Source organism: Nanorana parkeri, unplaced genomic scaffold (assembly GCF_000935625.1).
Source record: "Nanorana parkeri isolate BGI_ZX_2015 unplaced genomic scaffold, ASM93562v1 scaffold10, whole genome shotgun sequence".
NCBI classification, from domain to species: domain Eukaryota; kingdom Metazoa; phylum Chordata; class Amphibia; order Anura; family Dicroglossidae; genus Nanorana; species Nanorana parkeri.
Window position 1 is genome coordinate 3243643 of NW_017306278.1, and position 21601 is coordinate 3265243.

The 21601-nt window shown below is 46.6% G+C and overlaps 1 protein-coding gene across 1 annotated transcript in view; it reads left to right on the forward strand.

Moving 5' to 3' along the window:
- SBF2 (SET binding factor 2) overlaps nucleotides 1–21601 on the forward strand; it is a 301018-nt gene that overhangs the window by 128088 nt on the left and 151329 nt on the right. Inside the window, 2 exon segments of the mRNA XM_018555287.1 lie at nucleotides 15012–15128; nucleotides 17545–17655. Coding sequence (XP_018410789.1) covers nucleotides 15012–15128; nucleotides 17545–17655 — 228 coding nt within the window.

The following is a 21601-nucleotide window of genomic DNA, read 5'->3' on the forward strand; positions in this document are numbered from 1 at the left end:
GGGGGGGGGTTTGCAAAGGAAGCAAGTAATGTAATAATTTTAAAATTATATTTAAAGCTGAACCCCAGTGAATAATTGCAGACGTAAAATCCATAAATAGGAGCAGTTTTAGCTGCAAAATTATTTCTGTTTCTGCTCATCGAATTCTGATATTTACACACCTCCGCCACATGGTACAGTCTGGCAGGGAAAGAGACCTGTTTTTTGTATTCCTCAGTTAAAGGAGAACTTTGAGGTTAAGTCTTTTCCCCATAGTTCTCCTTAGGGTAACGGGAGGACACAAACTAGTGTCCTCCCGTCACCCTAGGCTCAGTATACCCTAGGCTCAGTGTGCCATCTCTTACGCCTCCTTCCCTTGTACCTAGCACTCGCCTCTCTCACACCCTACTATTGGGAAGTGCCATCTCTTACTCCTCAGTCCATTGTACCTAGCACTCGCCTCTCTCACACCCTCCTATTGGGAAGTGCCATCTCTTACTCCTCAGTCCCTTGTACCTAGCACTCGCCTCTCTCACACCCTACTATTGGGAAGTGCCATCTCTTACTCCTCAGTCCCTTGTACCTATCACTCGCCTCTCTCACACCCTACTATTGGGAAGTGCCATCTCTTACTCCTCAGTCCCTTGTACCTAGCACTCGCCTCTCTCACACCCTACTATTGGGAAGTGCCATCTCTTACTCCTCAGTCCCTTGTACCTAGCACTCGCCTCTCTCACACCCTACTATTGGGAAGTGCCATCTCTTACTCCTCCTTCCCTTGTACCTAGCACTCGCCTCTCTCACACCCTACTATTGGGAAGTGCCATCTCTTACTCCTCCTTCCCTTGTACCTAGCACTCGCCTCTCTCACACCCTACTATTGGGAAGTGCCATCTCTTACTCCTCAGTCCCTTGTACCTAGACCTCGCCTCTCTCACACCCTACTATTGGGAAGTGCCACCTCTTACTCCTCCTTCCCTTGTACCTAGCACTCGCCTCTCTCACACCCTACTATTGGGTAGTGCCATCTCTTACTCCTCAGTCCCTTGTACCTATCACTCGCCTCTCTCACACCCTACTATTGGGAAGTGCCATCTCTTACTCCTCAGTCCCTTGTACCTAGCACTCGCCTCTCTCACACCCTACTATTGGGAAGTGCCATCTCTTACTCCTCCTTCCCTTGTACCTAGCACCCGCCTCTCTCACACCCTACTATTGGGAAGTGCCATCTCTTACTCCTCCTTCCCTTGTACCTAGCACTCGCCTCTCTCACACCCTACTATTGGGAAGTGCCATCTCTTACTCCTCAGTCCCTTGTACCTAGCACTCGCCTCTCTCACACCCTACTATTGGGAAGTGCCATCTCTTACTCCTCAGTCCCTTGTACCTAGCACTCGCCTCTCTCACACCCTACTATTGGGAAGTGCCATCTCTTACTCCTCAGTCCCTTGTACCTAGCACTCGCCTCTCTCACACCCTACTATTGGGAAGTGCCATCTCTTACTCCTCAGTCCCTTGTACCTAGACCTCGCCTCTCTCACACCCTACTATTGGGAAGTGCCATCTCTTACTCCTCCTTCCCTTGTACCTAGCACTCGCCTCTCTCACACCCTACTATTGGGTAGTGCCATCTCTTACGCCTCCTTCCCTTGTACCTGGGACTCGCCTTTCCTAAACCATACATGTGTTTCTTTTAATTCTCTTTGTGTTTTTTTTTTGTGCTATTTCTGTCCAGATTGCACCACTCATGTGGACACAGGTGTCATCCACAATCTTTCTGGCGTAGTCCTCTCCCGTGGAATCACAAGGTGATGGCTGATCTTTTAGCGGTCCATCAATTTCTTTCCCTTCTCTTGTCCTGAGCAGCCTGTTTCTGCTTATTTTTATGACGTGTTTTGGCCTCGTCTTATTTTGGTTGCTTGATTATGGCATTCGGACAACTCTGCGTTATCTCAACAATAACCATCATCTCTATCCGCACTTTCCATAACACGGGTTTATAAATACTTGACCGTAAACCGTTATCAAATGTGTTGCGTCCTGTCTATACATCGCAGAGATTCCACATATTCCTTCTGTCCCAGAGACAGCACATCAAATGAGAAGAAATCCCTCTAATCTGGGGGGACACACCTTCCCCTCCAGAACAGTAGAAAGGCATCATGGCACACTCACAAACTAGCATGTAAAACAACTTGTCTCACCACTAAGGACAATGACAGAGGTTTGGATACACGTCTTCTGCAAAGGATGTGTAAGCCGCACTGCCGCGCCAAGGCACCTCTTATAGTGCGGTCCTAACTCTAAACTATGAGATTCTCCATCTTGGAGCACATGGGGCAGAAGATATCAAATTGGGTGCAGGCTTGTCAGGAGGACGCCCCACCTCCTTAAAAGGTACAGAAACACACAAGGGATCCCGCACATCCCATTGGCAGCTGAGAAACCCCATGCGTCGCTGCACCAAATCGGTAAAGCAAAACAAACGACAAACGCACTCAACAATTTGTTACCAGTTGTACAGTAAGGTGCACACGAAATGGGCTTTGAACAGTAGAACAGTAGAAAGGCCTTCCCCTCCCCCTCCCTTCTTAGATAATTGTCACTGAAACAGGTGTACCCACTGGAGCATTTCCCTGTATTTCTGTTCCGGTGACAACTTGGGTCATTGTCATCCATTGTATCTCACATAGGTTGTAAGCTCCTCAGAGAGCCAGGACTCGTATTGGTGGGTCAGTGTTTTCTGCAAAGCGCTGCGGACAATGTTGCCTCTATATAAATGAGTGGTCTCATCCTGATTCTGTTACATTGGTGTATTGGCTTTCGGGGTGTCTTTGCCTCATGTAGACTGTGAACATGTTCAGGAACAGGTGTATTTGCACGTGCGGGAATCCATGTTGTGTTTGGACAGATCTGGGTGACTGTAGAGGTCAGTATCTGCTTGTTCTCTGAGGAATACAGAATGGACGTGCTGAGGGTTAAAGCATATCCCCGGACAAGAATATTTCCCCTTGCAGTGGGGCTACCCTGGCACTGCAATGGCTAGTATAGTATAGGGCTGCAACAACTAATCGACATAATCGATTATAATCGATTATTGAAAAAGTTGTCAACTTTTTCAATAATCGATTAATCGGCTTCCAATCAGTTGGCCCTGTTCACGGCTCCAAACACGCTGTGCGCTGCACCTCCTCATCACCTCACGCTCGTCGCTGCCAGACCCGCCCGCATCCACGCTCTTCACACAGCACCTCCTCCCCGCCTTACACTCACTGCCCGACCACATCCACGATCGGCACAGGGACGCGGGGAGATGTAGTAAGGAGGAGCAGGTGTGGGGGGATGACAGCCACCAATAGACAGGTCCAATCTCAGAAGCAAGTTGCTGGAAGACTGGTCAGCTAAGCCTGCACTTTCCCACACATGGTGCTCTATAATGTATTGCTGGGATTTGTATTCCTCTATAGCTGATGGTACATTGTGCTGTATATCATACAGCACAATGTACCAACAGCTATAGAGGAATACAAATCCCAGCAATACATTATATAATGTATTGCTGGGATTCGTTGTATTCCTATATAGCTGGTGATATTCTGCACTGAGCTGTATAGAGGACTACAAATCCCAGCAATAATATATTATACAGCGCAATGCTCCAAGCTTGCTCCTGTGATGGAGTCCCATTTCAATACAAACTAGTAGTCCATCACTGGAGCCATTTTTAAAAATGTATTTTATTGTTTATCCGATTAATCGAACTTAATAATCAGCTAACTAATCGATTTTGAAAATAATCGTTTGCTGCAGCTCTAGTATAGTAATATATCTACTTTGTGTGCACCAAATGCCTTTACAAATACCCAGTTGTTACCTTGTAGAAGTAGCAAGGGCATCATGCTGGGTTCCTCCTGTACAGAGAGCAGAGCTGTGGGAGGAACTCCACCCACTGCAGACTGCCTGCAGAGTACTACAGAAGTGGGTGGAGACCAGACCAGTCACCCTGCACAAGGAGAGAGAGCAGCAGTGAGCGGTCTTTATTACAGGTGGGGGTGGAGACAAGACCAGTCACCCTGCACAAGGAGAGAGAGCAGCAGTCAGCTGTCTTTATTACAGGATAGGGCAGAGACAAGACCAGTCGCCCTGCACAAGGAGAGCGAGCCACAGTGAGTGGTCTTTATTACAGGAGACTGAAGAAGAATAAAGTTGGTGACAATATTGGCTCATCCTGGAGTACTGCTATAAGCACAGATCTAGTTTCAGTAAAGTTAATGTATAGATTTCTCATCTAGGAGGAAAACAAGAGGCTGAAATGTAACAATTCTAGGAATAAGTTAATGAACAACAGGCCGTCAGGACTGGAATAATGTGAATGTATTGGGTAGAACAGCGGCTTGAGGAATGTGCGAAGTATCGGCTGACCGTCCAGTCTGCGTTGTGTTGAGCGTTTGGTTTCTGTATATAGGGCGTGGGGGACAAACTAACATCGTGAGACTTGTTTTCCGAAAATGTTTTTACTTGCTGCGGATCATGTGACTTGTGTGCACTTTGGGATTTTCCATTATTTGGTGCACCAGTCAGCGTCTTATTGCTTCAGCCACGGGGGGAGCAACTCAGGCCCTCCAGCTGTGGTTGAACTACAAGTCCCATGAGGCATTGCAAGACTCAACAGCCACAGGCATGACCCCCAGAGGCAGGGGAAATCCAATAAAGTAGAACTGATGCCCAAACTTCTTTTTTTTAGTTTTCGATTGTTGGAGTTTTGGAGATCGTTTTTTTTTGGATTTCACTATACTTCAGTCCAATAGCCACAACAGGAAGTGAGAGGAAATCCCTCACAAGACAGGGAAGTTCCAGGTGGTCACCAAGGTCACTAGAACTAGTGTCTCCATTGGGGGATCTCCCACCTATTCATGTTCTGCTTACAACCCTAAAATTTGGGATTCACTCTCAGTGATGACAGTCACCTGGGCAAGTAGGGAAGGTGGGGACACGGTCAGCAATAAAAAATTTACCAGGGGTTCTAATCCCTCTCCATTCCATCTAAATCTAGAAACAAGTTTTCACTTCAGTTTAGGGCTGCAACCAACTAATCGATTAATTGATAATAATCTTTAATGAGACTACTTGTCAGCTATTCTTATTATCGATTAGTTGGTCGGATCCCCAAGCTCTCTCCTCCATGCTGGGAGGAAGGCACAGCAAGCAGTCGGCGGGTGCAATTTCTAGCCGGCTATTGCAATGTGAAATGGCCAATAGCAGGCTGGCTATTGCACTTGCCCACTACCGGCTGTATTTACGTTCAGCTGCCGTCTGCGGAATCTTGCCCCTGGCAGCCGTCTTTCCCGGCTGAAGCTATTCCAGCGCCATGTGCTTACAATACTATTATTAAAAGGTGGGAAAAAGCCATTTTCGTCTGCGGCCTGACAAATTCTGCTGCGGGAGGTGCGTTCCAGTGCCATTCATTTCAATGGCACCCCAAACGCGCCTCCCAGTCTCAGTGTGATCGCCCCCACTGGAACGCAAGGTACCGCAATGCTCTGCATTCCATTGCAGTGTTATTGCAAAAAATTGTGCATGCAATTTTATTCTGTAGCAAACTTTGTAACACTTACACACATTTGTGTGCTTTATTTTAAATTAAGGATGGTATTTATTTTATTTTTTTATCCAATCGAAAAAATAATCGGACAACTAATCGGTTATGAAAATAATAATTAGTTGTAGCCCTATTTCAGTTACTCTGAACATTTGTCACCAGAGCAAGAGGTGGGGTAAGTCAACCAATGGGGACACCTTTCCTGACAGCTAAGGAGGGAATTCCCCCACTTTGTAGTGATTTCCTCTCATTTCCTGTTGTGTCTCCAGGACAGAAAGTGAAGAAAAATCTCCCCATCTGGACAGACCGCAAATTATAACCTGGTTGAGGTGTTGACCATTCCCTAACAACTTAAAAAGAAATCACGCTGATTGAAAAGCTCTAGGGGTGATGCAGTAAAGGGCATGTCGGACCTCTGCAGAGAGACCACTGCTTTCACATACAGAACAAGAGTCCTTCTCTGCAGCATGCTGGCAGGGGACAGGCTTTTCTAGTCTGTAAAGAGACCCAATTGTAAAGGTGCCCATACACCTGCCGATTATCGTACGATTATCGCCAGGTGTATGGAAGGCGTGCAACCGTTTCTACTGTACGGTCGCACGTCTTTTGTCTTCCGAGCATTCCTGAAAACCTGCCGAAAATCGTACGATTTTCGGCGGGTTGGTGGTGTGCTCAGAAGACAAGTGCCGAATGGGCCGGTGTGCGCAAGCGCACACTGCCCGCTCAGCATCGGAATCATCGGAAGCCCGCCCCTCAGCGGGGAGGGCATGAGATGATCACAAGTACGATCTGCCTGTCCAAGATGTGCCGATCGTACGAGATTTTATTTACCTTACAACCATCGCATAACGAAAGTCGTGACTGGCAGAACGGACGGGGGAGGGGGCGGGTACAGCTGGCTCTGCCTCTAGATAGGCAGAGCCAGCTGTCACTCACGCAGCTGGGCGGATCCAGACATAATTGTCGGGATCCGCTTCAGCCGCGGCGTCTCAGTATACCGCGAGCTGTAGCTCACGGCATACTGAGCTTTGGGTGACGGGAGGACGCTAGTTTGTGTCCTCCCGTTACCCTAAGGAGAACTATGGGGAAAAGCCCTGACCCCATTGTTCTCCTTTAAGACTGCACACCTTTTGTTTTGGTGCAGCTGGAGGGTATTCAGCCGATTCATACAGAAAGGTCGGTTGGCTCTTCATGCATGCAGCTTCAATATCTTACACTGATGAGAGCTAACAGTCTTGAGACAGTTGTGTTCATTCCGGATAAATAACTCTGCATTCTGGGCTGTGTCTGCGCTATAAACCGTTCTGGATGTGGAGTCGGCATGAAGGAATGACTGGCAGCTCTCCACCAATCACGCTCTTACATATTTGATGTGGTGCCCGGCGATACTTTTGCATATAAAGTCCAGACCGTCATGATTGGAGTTCTTTCCATTTACAGTATAGTGCACCGATTTAGTTTCCCAGTACCGGCGTGCGGCATTTGTTGTGTGACATAGAACAGGTACTCGCGTATAATGAAACACCCTCAGCTTGGCGCGCCGCCCCTCGCTGCTTTCCCGGACCCGGCTGGGTGATTCTGCAGCGTGGAAAAATGGTGTCCGGTTATCTTTCTGGCCGGCAAATGAATTAAGGTTGGAAACATCTCATGATTGGGAACAGAAGAGATGGATGGAAATGAAACATCTGCACCGTGAGAGAGGTAAAGGGAACGATTCTCAGCCTCGCCATTCCTCGCCATGCCTCCACCCAATCACAGTCATGTGACATCTTCAGGATTAAAGTGCGCCTGTCATCAGATACATTATTCATGTTAAGTGAATGCCGAGTAATGTGTCAATGTAACACTTCCAGATATGTGTTACCTCTCACAGAGATCACAGGGCTCCCCCTGACAATGCCTTCATCTGCTCTTCTCTGCGGAAGGATGCTGCCATCTTTGGAGAGGCATCTTGCAGGGTCACCATCTTCTTCCTGGACTGAGATGACACAATCATGTAAATCCTGGTGTCTGTGCAGTTCTGGGCTGTGTTTACAAATGTCTGACAGATCTCAGCCCCTGCCTGCAGCCTCTCACCTTGTGACTTACTACAAAGTTATAATGTTGCAGTCTGATCACTGGGGGAGGGGAGACTGAGGAAATTCTCCCTCCTGCCTGCAGCATGCTGATCACTGGGGGTGGGGAGACTGAGGTAATGCTTCCTCCTGCCTGCAGCAGCCTGATGACATCATCCCAGCCTAGGCAAACTCATTGACTGGAGCTCATGATGGCTTTTGAATGATAAAAGTTACAGAAATTTGTAATACTTTCTTCTTATCTATGCAGACTTGTAAAATTATAGAATGTCTGCTTTAAAGTCCCTTGTTGAGGGGGAACTTTCTCTCTCCCCCCTCTCTCTCTTTCTCTCTCCCGCCTCTCTCTCTTTCTCTCTCCCCCCTCTCTCTCTTTCTCTCTCCCCATCTCCTCTCTCTCTCCTCCCTGCAACTAACTAATCGATAATAGTTGACAACTATTCTCATAATGGATTATTATCGATTAGTTGGTTGCAGCCCTGGATGTAGCTGATTTGGACAGAAAGTTGCTTTAAGAAAGAGCAGATAATTGCCCTGAAACACCAAGAGCTCCCTCTAGTGGCAAATGTAGAAAATGCTGTTTCAGCCCAGATACTATAATCCGGAAGAGCGTGCACGTATGATGTGAAAGTCATATGAAAATTGAATCAGTATAGCAGTTGTAACTCAGAATAGCTCTGTGTGCTTCCCCTTTAAATATGAATGTACGTGGCGCTTATTTCCATCACATTGCAAGAGCTGAATTATCATTAACAAAGCTCCTTCCGGATGGGAATTCATAACTGTCGTTTGTCATTTACACAAGTCTTTTGTTGCTAGCAACGTTGGTAAAACATTGCTCGGAGCGCGGAGAAGGGAACGCCATTAATTGCCGGCAGGATTACGCATCTGACTCCCGCTTTGATAAATGTTCCTGTTTTCTTGCTACATGGGGTCAGGTGTCCCGCTAAAATCCAACAGCCGGTGCACATGTGTATAAAGAGGGGATTCTGGAATCTTCCACGCTGTGCTGCGACTGTCCAGACCAACTGAATAGAGGAAATCACAGCCACCAGTCAATGCAAAAACATGGCTGCTGTAGAGCTAAAGCCCAACTCCACCTTGAAAAGGCAAAGAGGGGACAGTCTCAGGGCAAGGTGACGGTGTCTGTGAACCAGCCCCAACCCACTGAGACTCAGCTCATCCAGCGCTCCCCTGCTGATCTTGCCTCTACCAGCACAAAATACTGGGTACTTTTGGGTATGGGGGATCATGTGACCTACTACCATGTGACCATGTTTTGGTCTGTTGGCTAATTGCAAGGCCCGAGCACTACGTCATGATGGACGGTGTAAGTGCTTCCTCTAGGTTCTGACACCATCCAACGCACAAGATACCCATGCAAATGTTTTTAATATGAGCGAAAAGTTTTCTAATCCTTAAATAATTCAAATTCTATTTTATGGATTTCTGATGAATATAAGCCGTAGGCTTAGCTATAAGCTGGAGGCAACATCATTTAAGAACATTCGAACAACTGTTCGGTAGAGAAAACACCATAACATTCAATCTAAAACCAAAATGCCCTAAGGATATACAACCCTATGAGAAAAAAAATCCTAAGCACTAGGGATGCACCGAAACCGATACTAGTATCGGTATCAGTGCCGATGCCGAGTATTTGGGCGAGTATTCGTAATCGGCCAAATGTTCCAAAGCTTAGGCCGATACGTCCGGTATCAGGAAGCCGGACAGCGAGTCATTACACACGAACGAGCACGTATAGGCGATCGGCGGGCTATGGACCCGCTGATCGCCTATATGTCAAACACCCAGTAACGGGTGTGTTTAATGGTCGGGTCTTTTCTGCCCGTGCGTGCCCGCGAGCAGAAAATAATTGCCGTCTGGAGACGGCAACACGCAAATGCAGCAGTGCCGTCCGTCCGTTTTTTTACTACGGGCGGACGGCAAGAGGTTAACAAAAAAAAGACTTCCCCTGAAAATAAGACCTAGTGTGTTTTTTGGGGGGCAAAGAAATATATAGGACAGTGTCTTATTTTCGGGGAAACACGGTAAAATGCCGGTATCGGTGCATCCCTACTAAGAATATTCAATCCAAAGAGGAAGTTTACACTCACTGGCCGCTTTATTAGGTACACCTCTTCAACTGCTCGTTAACACAAATATCTAATCAGCCAATTACAGTAACTCATTAAATTTTGGCATGTAGACATGGTCAAGATATTCTGCTGAAGTTCAAACATAGCATGTGAATGGGGAAGAAAGGGGATTTAAGTGACTTTGAATGTGGCATGGTTGTTGCTGCCAGACGGGCTGGTCTGAGTATTTCAGAAACTGCTGATCTACTGGGATTTTCACCCACAACCATCTCTAGAATTTACAGAGAATGGTCCAAAAAAAGAGAAAATATTCAGTGAGTGGCAGCTCTCTGGGCAAGAACACCTTGTTGATGTCAGAGGTCAGAGGAGAATGGGCAGACTGATTTGAGATGATAGAAAGGCAACAGTAACTCCAAATAACCTCTCGTTACATCCGAGGAATGCAGAAGAACATCTCTGAATGCACAACATGTCCAATCATGAAGCAGATGGGCTACAGCCACAGAAGACCACACCGGGTGTCACTTCTGTCTGCTAAGAACAGGAAACGGAGGCTACAATTTGCAAGGGCTCACCAAAATTGGACAATGGAAGATTGGAAAAAGTTGCCTGGTCTGACGAGTCTCGATTTCTGTTGCGACATTCTGATGGTCGGCTCGGAATTTGATGTAAACAACATGAAAGCATGGATCCATCCTGCCTTGTATCAACGGTTCAGGCTGGTGGAGCTTCGCATCATGGATGTGCAGCTGACAAATTTGCAGCAGCTGTGTGATGCCATCATGTCAGTATGGACCAAACTCTCTAAGGAATGTTTCCATCACCTTGTTGAATCTATGCCACGAAGAATGAAAGCAGTTCTGAAGACAAAATGGGTCCAACCCTATACTAGCAAGGTGTACCTGATAAAGTTCGCCGGTGAGTGTGTGTGACATTGTTGTTCTTCGGCCTCTATACACTCGAAGAAATGTAGGTGAATATTTAATTGGCCACCACAGAGCAAGAGAATCTGCCATTCATTATCGGTTGTAGCAGTGAAGAGGGTGCGTTACACCTCATGGGAATTCCACCAGAGCCAAGGCTTGCCCCTCGCACCGTCTTCTGTTACATGAAGGATCTGATTTCACTCTTTTACCTCCTCTGTTGTCTCCTGGGCCTGGAATCCTTTCCATAATGTATTACGGGGATCTGCCGTGTTATCTGTGAAAGGTCCCCCCTCATTACAAGGATTTGTAGTGCTCACAGAGTAACATATTTCACAGTCATGAGACAGGACGAGAGATATATTACACCCATATTATCTCCGACCCCGGCAGGCCGCGATCTTCAGATAGCAGGAGATTCGAGAGCTTATAAAATGTTCACAGGATGAGGTCAGCTTGTGGTTTACCACCATTGTGATCTTAAAGGTGTAGGCCACCGAGAAAAAAACTCTTGAAGGTACAAGTTGTAGGTTCTGCTTCTTTTACATCTCTTAGGACACCAGGGGAGATCTCCTGGAGGTAGTTCCCAACATCTGCTCTTGCCTTTCCTTTATGTACATTCTCTACAATGTAAAGTCGAGGTGGGAGAGTGGGATTGACATGACAGGTAGGGATGCATCGATTACTGATACTAGTATCAGTGCCAGGTTTATTTGGCGAGTACTCGTACTTACCCAAATGCTCCGATGCCTGGCCCGATACTTTAAGCTTCCGGTATCAGGAAGCCAGGCAGCGAGTGATTTCACGCAGCACTGCTTCCTGATTGGCCGGGAAGCCGGCTCCATGCTCCCTCGTCACAAGGAGATGAAAGCACGGAGCCGGCTTCCCAGCCAATCAGGAAGTTGGGAGCTGTGTAATGACACTTGTGACGAGGGAGCATGGAGGTGGCTTCCCGGCCAATCGGGAAGCTGGGCAGCGTGTCATAACACGCCCCCCTGCTTTCTGATTGGCCAGAAAGCCTGCTTCATGCTCCCTCATCCCCTGGTGACGAAGGAGGATGGAGACGGCTTCCCTGCTAATCGGGAAGCCGGGTGGCGAGTCATTACACCTTAATGGGACTTGCGGTATCGACGTGTACGATAAATGTCAGTACTGGAACTGAATACCGAAAAACCAGTATCGGTGCATCCCTAATGACAGGTGTATATACCTGCAAACCCCAGGGTGGAGACTTCCACCACTGACCCCATGAGAGAAGAAGGTAACGGTTAGGTGATTTCAAGGCCATCTCCACTTATATCTGTAAAAAAATAAATCAAGGCGAGTGGACTTTCTGTATTTTAAATTACAATATTTTGCTGGTGATCCGACTAGGTTTCTCAATTCAGAATTCATAAAGCTGGTCGGATGACCAGCGGAACATCTTCAAGACAAATACAACAAGTCCAGTTGCCTTGACTTATTTTTTACAGATATACCATGACACGGATGAAAAACTTTAACAAGGATGTATGAGGAAGTCACCAGTGCTCACAAAATCCAAAGACATCAGGAAATGGCTTTCATTTATCACTATATCACCCTGAGGAAGGGACCCCTCATGGCCCCAAGATGTTTGACTCATGTGACAATAAATTCATTTAGATTTTATGAGTGCTTTTGACTTCCTCATACATCCTTGAGTACACAAGGTGCCATCCGCGTCATCACTTAGAGTACTGCATGTACTCTATGATCTACAGTATATACGCTGCATGGAGTGCAGGTGATGCATAGCAACACTAAATGAGGACCTCCGCAGAGACGAAATGAGGACCTCCGCAGAGAGGACCTCCGCAGACACTGAATGAGGACCTTCACAGAGACTGAATGAGGGCCTCCGCAGACACTGAATGAGGACCTTCACAGACACTGAATGAGGGCCTCCGCAGACGCATCTCCACTTTTGTTCTTTGCTTTTCCTTCCAAAACAACTTAAAAGGCTGCAATGCTCCTGCACTGCCCTCTATATTCTCCTGCATGCTGAAGCGCTGCTCTTCTTCTGGGTTGAATAATGCCAAGTGTCCTTCAGCTCACATCCTCTCAGCCCAGGCTTTCATGGACACCTACTCTTGGGTGGAGGGGTCCCCATGCCAGCTGATATAGATCTTAGCGATATCTCCTTCACACACTGTACTGATGTACCCCCAAATTCATCAGGTGCTGGAACAGCTGATAGATGGCGCCACAGTATAGTAGATGTGTTGTCCGCTAACCGTCTTTAATGGTATTCCTTCAGCATGGCGTGAAAATGCAAAGTTTTGGAACCATGGACAATGCATGGTCTCTTCGTCAGTCCTTCCATCTTTGATGAAGGGACCTTGCGAGGTTCCGAAATGTTATGTTTTCCCCAGTCATCTTCCAGGACAGCCATCGAGATATAGGCTCCGCCTACCTGCAACAGGAAACACACCAACCACATTAAATAAATAGACTCCTCCTTCCATCCCAAGTCAGTTTTTTTGTGTTTCCGCCGGCTACACGGGGACATCGTAATGTTTGTTGTTTTCAGGGCTCATGTTTGTTTGCCTTAGGGCTGAGCCTACCCTGCTATGCGTCGGGACCTACTCCAGGATTACCTGCTGCGGCGCATGCAGGGCTTCCCTATCTGACCCCCATCCGATTCTTGGCCAAGGTTCCCTTCCATCACTCAGGGAAGGCAACCATCCTCCTGCACGTGAGCTGGCGCCAGATGGTGGCCCCCCCTGGTGTACAGCAGTAGCAAGCTGGGGGTGAGAATGCTGACCCAGGGTTGTGGACTTTTGTCTGGCAAAGACAGGGCAGCATTGGAGAGGTACGGGGAGGCTGGAGGAGTCCAGGGGTCCCGGCTACCTTGGCAGAAGGGGGCTCTTACCTGATGGTATGGAGAGTAAGGTCAGTCTGCGGCAGTGTAGAGGTGTGGGCCTCGCGCGGCGGGCTGCGGTGTCTCTTCGCCCTTGCAGGGGCTATGTCCTGGCTCGGAATCCGGCGGGTGACGTCACTGTAGAGCGCCGGCGTTGCCTGGGATACGCGCCGCGTGGTCCGAGCGATGACGCTCCAACTGTACTAAATACTGTAGTCATTTTGGGTGAGCTGGTCCTTTATACCTTATTGGCTGTTATGGGTTGCTCCCCCCAATGGACCATCTGTGCTCCAATCCAGTTTGGCCAGTTGCAGATTTCTCAGACATTCTTTCTTACAGTACAAGTCTCATCTATTTCCCAAGCCGGGTATGCGGACATGATGGATCAGATCTGTAAATGTGTGGAACAGATAAAACACTGTCTGCTCCCTCTTCCCGGTACATTACACGTCTCCCTGCCACTTCTAACATACTGTCCTGACAAGAGGCGACATGGCCGTATTAAATGTGAATTATTCCTCCTTGTCAGGAGAGGGCAGCCAGCGTCCTGAACCAAAGAGATCAAATCAGCCATGCGGCAACAAAGGCCTTTTAGTTCTGCTCCAAGCTCAGACACCGATAAATCTTCCGGCTCATTCCAGACTTTTAAATATCAATAAATCTTCCTACAATAACATATGTATTCATATGCAGGGGGGTCACTATTAACCAGATCTTGTCTGGCGTCCGGGCTGTGTTTGTGGCAGTAGCGTTCAATTTCTGTCCTTCCTCTAAGATTGATGAAACAGAAAACTTACATTCTGTACATTTCTGTCTTCACGATTTTAAAGTGCACCTGTCATCTAATGCCTTGGGAAGCAGTCATTTTGTGTAGATGAATATGAAAATATAGCCCTCTGACTGCCCTAAGAATGTAATGTCACCAATATCACATCCTATCCGTTTTCTGGAGTCAAGTGACATCAATGCAAATGCAGCCTAGCCATCTACTATAGACCAGTGACATCACAGAGAATGTATCCTATCCATTCACTAGAGACTGGTGACATCACTGAGAATGCAGCCTATCCATTCACTAGACAACGGTGACATCACTTAGAATGCAGCCTATCCATTCACTAGAGACCAGTGACATCACTGAGAATGCAGCCTATCTATTCACTAGAGACCAGTGACATCACTGAGAATGTATCCTATCCATTCACTAGAGACCCATGACATCACTGAGAATGTATCCTATCGATTCACTAGAGACCGGTGACATCACTGAGAATGTATCCTATCGATTCACTAGAGACCGGTGACATCACTGAGAATGCAACCTATCCATTGCAAACTGTAGTAGACAATTGTATTTTGGTTATTAAATTATAATCTTATCTATAAATCACTTTTCTTTATGGCTTGAGGGGTTTAAAATATACTTATAGTTATATTATTATTTTCTTCTTTTTCTAGGGAACAAAGCACGATCACAGCGATGACGAGGATTCTGGCTTGATTCAACCCGCACAGATTTTTGCTCCGAAATGTTTGGTGCTCGTCTCCAGATTGGATTATCCTGAGATCTTCAGGGTGAGTTCGGGACACTTACCAAAATCGGACTTTTCATCTCTCGACAACAAATTTTTGTTTTGTATTCAGGAAGCAAACTGTATACCTCTGTTTTATTTTTATGTGTCGCTGATGGTGAAGAACCGGTTCGGGAGCAAGGTCATAGTTTTTGAAAGCTTCCGTAAAAAGTTTACTGCCTGACGTTAAACTTATATTATGTTTATATTTGTGTGTATATATAGAGATATATGCTGTGTATGTATATATACACTATATTGCCAAAAGTATCATTGGATTCAGGTGTCCCTTGTAATTTCCTTGCTACTAAATATTCCACGGTCACCTGTTACTGGGATTATAACAAAGTGGAAGCAACTGGGAACAACAGCAACTCAGCCAGGAAGTGGTAGGCCACGTCAAATGACAGAGCAGGGTCAGCGCATGGTGAAGCGCACAGTGCGCAGAAGTCGCCAACTGTCTGCAGAGTCAATAGCTACAGACATCCAAACTTGGTGTGGCCTTCAGATTGGCACAACAACAGTGCGTAGAGAGCTTCATAGAATGGGTTTCCATGGCCGAGCAGCTGCATCCAAGCCGATACACACAAAACATTTTTAAATTGTAACTCATAAAGGGAAATGAGGGCAAGTCTTCCAATAGGGACACCTGTTCTGGTGACAACCATCTAGGAAGAGATATCCCCTCTTCAGACGGATCTGCTCCTACTTCTTGCTACAACAGGAAGTGAAGAAATATCTCCCCCAAACAAAGTTCTTACTCATTCCCAACTGTTTCCAAGCTCGAGCTTGTTACAGGAGTAGGGGCATTCTGAGACAGCCTGCTGAAAACTGTTACAATGATTGCGAGGTGGGGAATTTATGGCAGCGAGAGATCATATCTTGATATCAAATAGAATGGAAAAATATGAAATTACAGAATGGCTCCTATCGCAATTCTATACGTTGTATTACATGATTTTACCAATAGTGAATTTTCCGTTGTACTCCCTCACATCTGGTCTTTCTCTTTACTGTCACTTTTTATCACAGCGTTCATGCAAAACAACCATCTGTTCTTAATCTGCGCCTTTGACTTACCAAAGAGTAAGCAAATAGATGGAGCACTTTAATATTATTTAGCATTTCCCTGAACAAGTTTGCAGATTCCTCCGCGGCGTTCCACGCTCGTTGGCTCGGAGAGGGACACGGCTGTGTGCGGTTTGGAACAGGTGCTCGACATATGTTAGCTCGGCACATGTGTTATGATATTTCTCACTGACAGGCGTTCAGGTGCATTTTGGGATCGCCCAGCAGATGTCATACAAGTATTTTTGGGGTACACATACACCCCCCTCCTACTCGCAGCCCTTGAACCAGTTAAAAAAAAGCAATGTGCCATCCAGTATTGGCTGGCTGGTATCTGCCTCATTTTGGCTATAGTTTCCATTGTTTAAAGCTGAGCTCTGGAATAAGCAAGTATCGCCTAGATCAAGGGTAGCCAAACGTCAGCCCTCCAGCTTCTGTGGAACCACAAGTCCCAAAAGGCATGGCAAGACTCTTAATGACCACAGACATGACTCTAAGAGGCAGATGCACGATGGGGTTTCTAGTTTTGCCACAGCTGGAGGGCGGACGTTCGTCTACCCTGATCTAAAAACAAGAACTATGCATATTCTTACTGGAATTTTGGTGAGCTTCTTCCAGATCTGTGCAGCAATCCAATGTGAAGCTTCATCTAAGGAAAACCACTCACTGCTGCTCTCTCTCCTGCAGGGTGACTGGTCTTGTCTCCGCCCCCTCCTGTAATAAAAACCGGTCACTGCTGCTCTCTCCTTGTACAGGGTGACTGGTCTCGCCTCTGCTCCTTCCTGTAATGAAGACCGCTCACTGCTGCTCTCTCCATGTGCAGGGTGACTGGTCTTGTCTCCGCCCCCCTCCTGTAATAAAGACCGCTCACTGCTGCTCTCTCTCCTGGGTGCAGGGTGACTGGTCTTGTCCCGTCCGGTAGTTTTCTACAGGCAACCTGTAGTGGGTGGAGCCTGCTAGGTCCCTCCCTCAGCTCTGTTCCCTGCACAGGCTCTGTACAGCACAATGATGATGTCACTGCTACTTTTTTAAGGTAATGCCTGGGTTAGCACAGGCATTTGGTGTACACAAAGTGGATTTATATCCTTTGCCTGCGAATGGAGTTCAGCTTTAATAATTTTACTAGTGATATATAAAATGATTTCTTGTATCTTTATAGAAATGTGGGTTAGAGATGTTACAAGCTGTTACAATGTTAATGCATCAAAGGAAGTTAAAACTGAACACCGGGTAGATATTAAATGATAGTCTATGTAAACCCCAACCATGAACTTCTCTTATTTGCTTCCATTTGATCTGCTAAATAAACCATATGATGATGATTGATGTCATATCCTCTCTCTTGTTTGCAGGCCTGCCTCGGGCTGATCTACACCGTCTATGTGGACAATCTGAATGTCTCCCTGGAAAATCTGGTCGCTAATCTGGTCACATGTATCATTCCGTCTGCTGGAGGTTCCCAGGTAAAGGACTGGTGTCTGTTACAGCCTTGAAGAGATTTCATTAAAGGGTTAGTTCACCTTTTGATAAGCAATGAAAAGGTGAACTAACTCACAACCTCCTGGTATCCAGTGCACTTAGCGGCAAGGATGACCCTCACCCGCTGCCCAAGCCAGGAGATATAACAGTCCTGACACTTGGAAACTTCACTACACAATCCCAGAGGCTGTAGAGCAACATCATGCTCACAATGAGGAGCGGTCATTGTTCACTCTCTCTTCTGAGCCTTCCTCTGATGCCGTCCTGGAAGAAGGAAGAGATTCTCATTTGCCAGAGCGGTCATTGACTGATTGCCCTTGCAAGGGCTGGTCAACATTGGTCATTGGAAGCTAAAAGGACTGCCATGAACACCAGCGGTCAGAATACAATAGTGGCAGTGGAGTTTCGGCCATCTGTGCTCTTTAATGTTGATTGGGCCATCGTTTGAATTAAGAAGAATCCGTCCTGGATCTCTACTGAATGTAATGTGGCAAATGGGCCAAATGCTGAAGAGCATCAGCATCCTGTCAGCTCAGAGCAAGCCTAACTTCTGGGTTGTAGGGTAACATGGCATTGCGTTTCGGGTGCTCTTTCCCCTTGGCCCCTTGCCGCTCTTGTCTGCCGCATTACATCCTATAGACATCCAGAATGGAGTCCTCTCCTCACTCACAGCCACGGAGGGCCCCAGTTCTCTGCAGGCTTATGATGGGCGCAGCCACTTCTGTCTCCTTGTGAGTGCAATTTTATTATTCTTTATGAAAGTTTATGAACCTTTTCATATTTTAATGCAGACATATCTTTGCACCCGGCACTCTGCTTGCTTCCTGCTGATATTATAGATAGAAACACAACATGAGATGTAGAAACACAGAGACCGCAAGATGGACAGGAGCCAGGAAACAAAAGTTGAGGAATACCGCATTTGAATGGAGTGATGGCATTTACTCTGACTCTATACAGGGCCATTTATATAAGTAACTATGGGAAACGGAAACAACCTGGAGCAGAGGATTGAAGGCAGGGCAGTTGGAGCCTCTCAGCCTGCAGGCTATGTCCTCTTAGGGCAGAATTGGCACGACTGAGCGGAGTGTCCCTTCAACCTTTGATTCACACTCCCTGCTGTACGCGGCCGACAACGTACGGGGTGATCAGAGTTCAATGAGTAGTAGACTCTCCTCATTTTATATTTGACCTCATCCCGGTTCTGTGAGCTTCCTGCTCACCGCTGCTGCGCCTTTCATAATTACCTTGATGCGATTTCTGTTTTATTTTATTTGGCACAGCCTTCAGATTCTTATCTGTTCTTGTCCTCAGGACCAGGGCTGTACTGAATTTGTCTTCATTCATTTATTGCTTGGAGGTTCACCAAAATATTCTACATCCTGTATATGTTTCTACTACTCCAATATATGTTTGTTTTCCTTAAACGGCCATTCCACCAAAAATTGATATGAGTGGGGTCTGGTGGGTTTAGGTCATCCGCTGACTTCTTAAAGGGGACCTAGCATCAGCTATTTTCTCATCTAAAGGGCAGCATGCTAAGCAATGTGTCAGTGTAACACTTTCAGGTGTATGAGACCCTCACAGAGATCACAGCACTACCCCTGACAATGCTTTCATCTACTTTTATTTCCAGAAGGGGGGATCCATCTTTGTTCAGGCATCATACAAGGTCACCATGCACTTCCTGGATGTAGATTCTGGCTCAGAGACGACACAATTCTGGTGCCTGTGCACAGTGGCGTCACAAGGGGGGTGCGGCCCATACCCAGGTGACACCATTGGAGGGGTGACACCAAAATGACTTAGTAATTTTGGTGTCACCCCCCTCTGAAAAGTCAGACACTCGGTCATGACAGCTGCAGGAGAGAGGAGGGGACCCGGCGGCATACCTTGTCCCGCTGAGTGAACATCACCTCCTCTCTCTCTAAGATGGCCACCAGCAAGTATAAAAAAGTTAACCACGCATGCGCGACAACGTCACGGCGGGGTGTCACCCGGTATCTGCTCCGGGTGACACCCGGCCTCGGGACACCCCTGCCTGTGCAGTTCTTGACTGTGTTCACAAATGCCTGACACAGATCTTTTTACAATGCAGCAGACTGATCACAGGGGGGGGGGAGAGGAGACTGGGGAAATGCTTTCCTCTGCCTGTACCAGATTGATGATATCATCTCTGCCTAGGCAAAGTCATTGAATTGGAGTTCAAGAATGGCTTTTCAATGACCAGTCCACTTGAATTTTTTTAAGACAAAGCCATTCTGTGCTTCCCCTTTTTTATTTATTGGCTGAACTCAATGGTCTTTTTCCAACTTGACTAGATATGCATCATCTTAAATAGAGGTCATGTGATCTCTGCCTGGCTCTTAGGAGGCTGAGCCAGGTAATCGTGGCCAGCACTCCAGCATTTGGTCTTGTAAGCAGCATGGATGGACCACTGAGCATTTCCTCCCTTCAAAATATGGTAGTGTCAGGACTGGCTTTGTCTTTGTCCATAATTGATGCCTGTAGGGGCATTTAAACAGGGCAGCAATTATGGAGTCTAGCTGATGCTCACTGCCACCACTACTTACGAGATGGCAAGAACGTGTTTGGCACAGTTAGCTTGCAAAGCCATTGTCAATCTGAAAAGCCCCCCCAAAAAATAGAACACGGTTAGTTACAAGTACGTTGTGTGTGTCATTGTTCTGCTACGTTTTCTTTAAAGGTAATGCTGAATTTGCATGTTATGCTCGTGCAGGCCTCATACATGTATTTATCACAGAACCATCTGTTTATTGAATTCCTGCCTGATGAGATTGTTTTCCTGGATATGCAGGTAATTAGATTAAGGAACAATTTAGTTAAATTGTTAGGTTTATTAGCATTCTGCGTTTACTTCTACAATGCTTCAGTTCCTAAGGCAGCGACCTGCGGAATTCCCTCATACACAATGCCAAAGTTACATAACAGTTGGATGAAAGCTGAACTCTACAGAGGCAGCATAGCAAATATTTAATAAGTCTTACTCCCCTTTCCCACCCTTATTCTTCGGTGTGATGTAATATCTCTCCCCCCCCAATAATAGATATGTACCTTTAAAGCAGCCTGTGCCCATTCTCACGGTATCCTCTGCCCTGTGCACAGTGGACTCTCTCCAGGCCGATGGGAGTCCTGGTGGTGGGATGTCACTTCTGGATGAACTAGCGCATCACTCGGCGTATGATTCTCTTGGTGATGCCATTTTTGAGATTGCTTCTGCAGCCACCTTTGATATGTCGGAGTTTCAGAAGCTCCTGACCAATTTTTGAACAGTCAGAAATATAACCACTGTATGAATTTCATTTTAAAGTCTAAAGAAATTAGACTTTTGACCTGTATAATAAAGGATATTACTGGGTGGGTTCGGGTCGATTGTGCACCATTCCTTGGATTGTCCACTGGCTGTGCAACTTGTGTGCATACCATTCCGTGTAACCAACAATGACTAGTGGGCGAGCCCCTGACCTCAAGACTACTGACCAGGTATTGCGTGGATTCAGGGACAGGGAGTATTGTTGCAAACAGCTGATCCTTGGGAAAAGAGAGCAGCCCACATAGGACTGGGGTTCCTTAAAATTTTTCTAGGGGTTCCTTGAGCAATAGCAGATTGATTGCCCACCTGGCAGTGCTGACGTAGTTAAAGTACCATCGGCACTCAACAGAGTCAGCACCACAAGACTTGTAAAGCCTCTCCTCTAATCTCAGGTAAGTAACCTTTGATATCAGTCATTTTATTTTAGCTCTCCCAGCTTCCTCCATGGCAAAAAGGTTTACAAGAAATAGAAAGTGAATAAAGATAGAGGAAGGTGCTGGGGAGTTGGCGCTCGTGTGTGTAAAGCGCGTTAGAGTTTTGGTATTCATAAGATGTTTGTCTTGTAATGGGCTTTACCAGAATAATCGCCAGCTTCC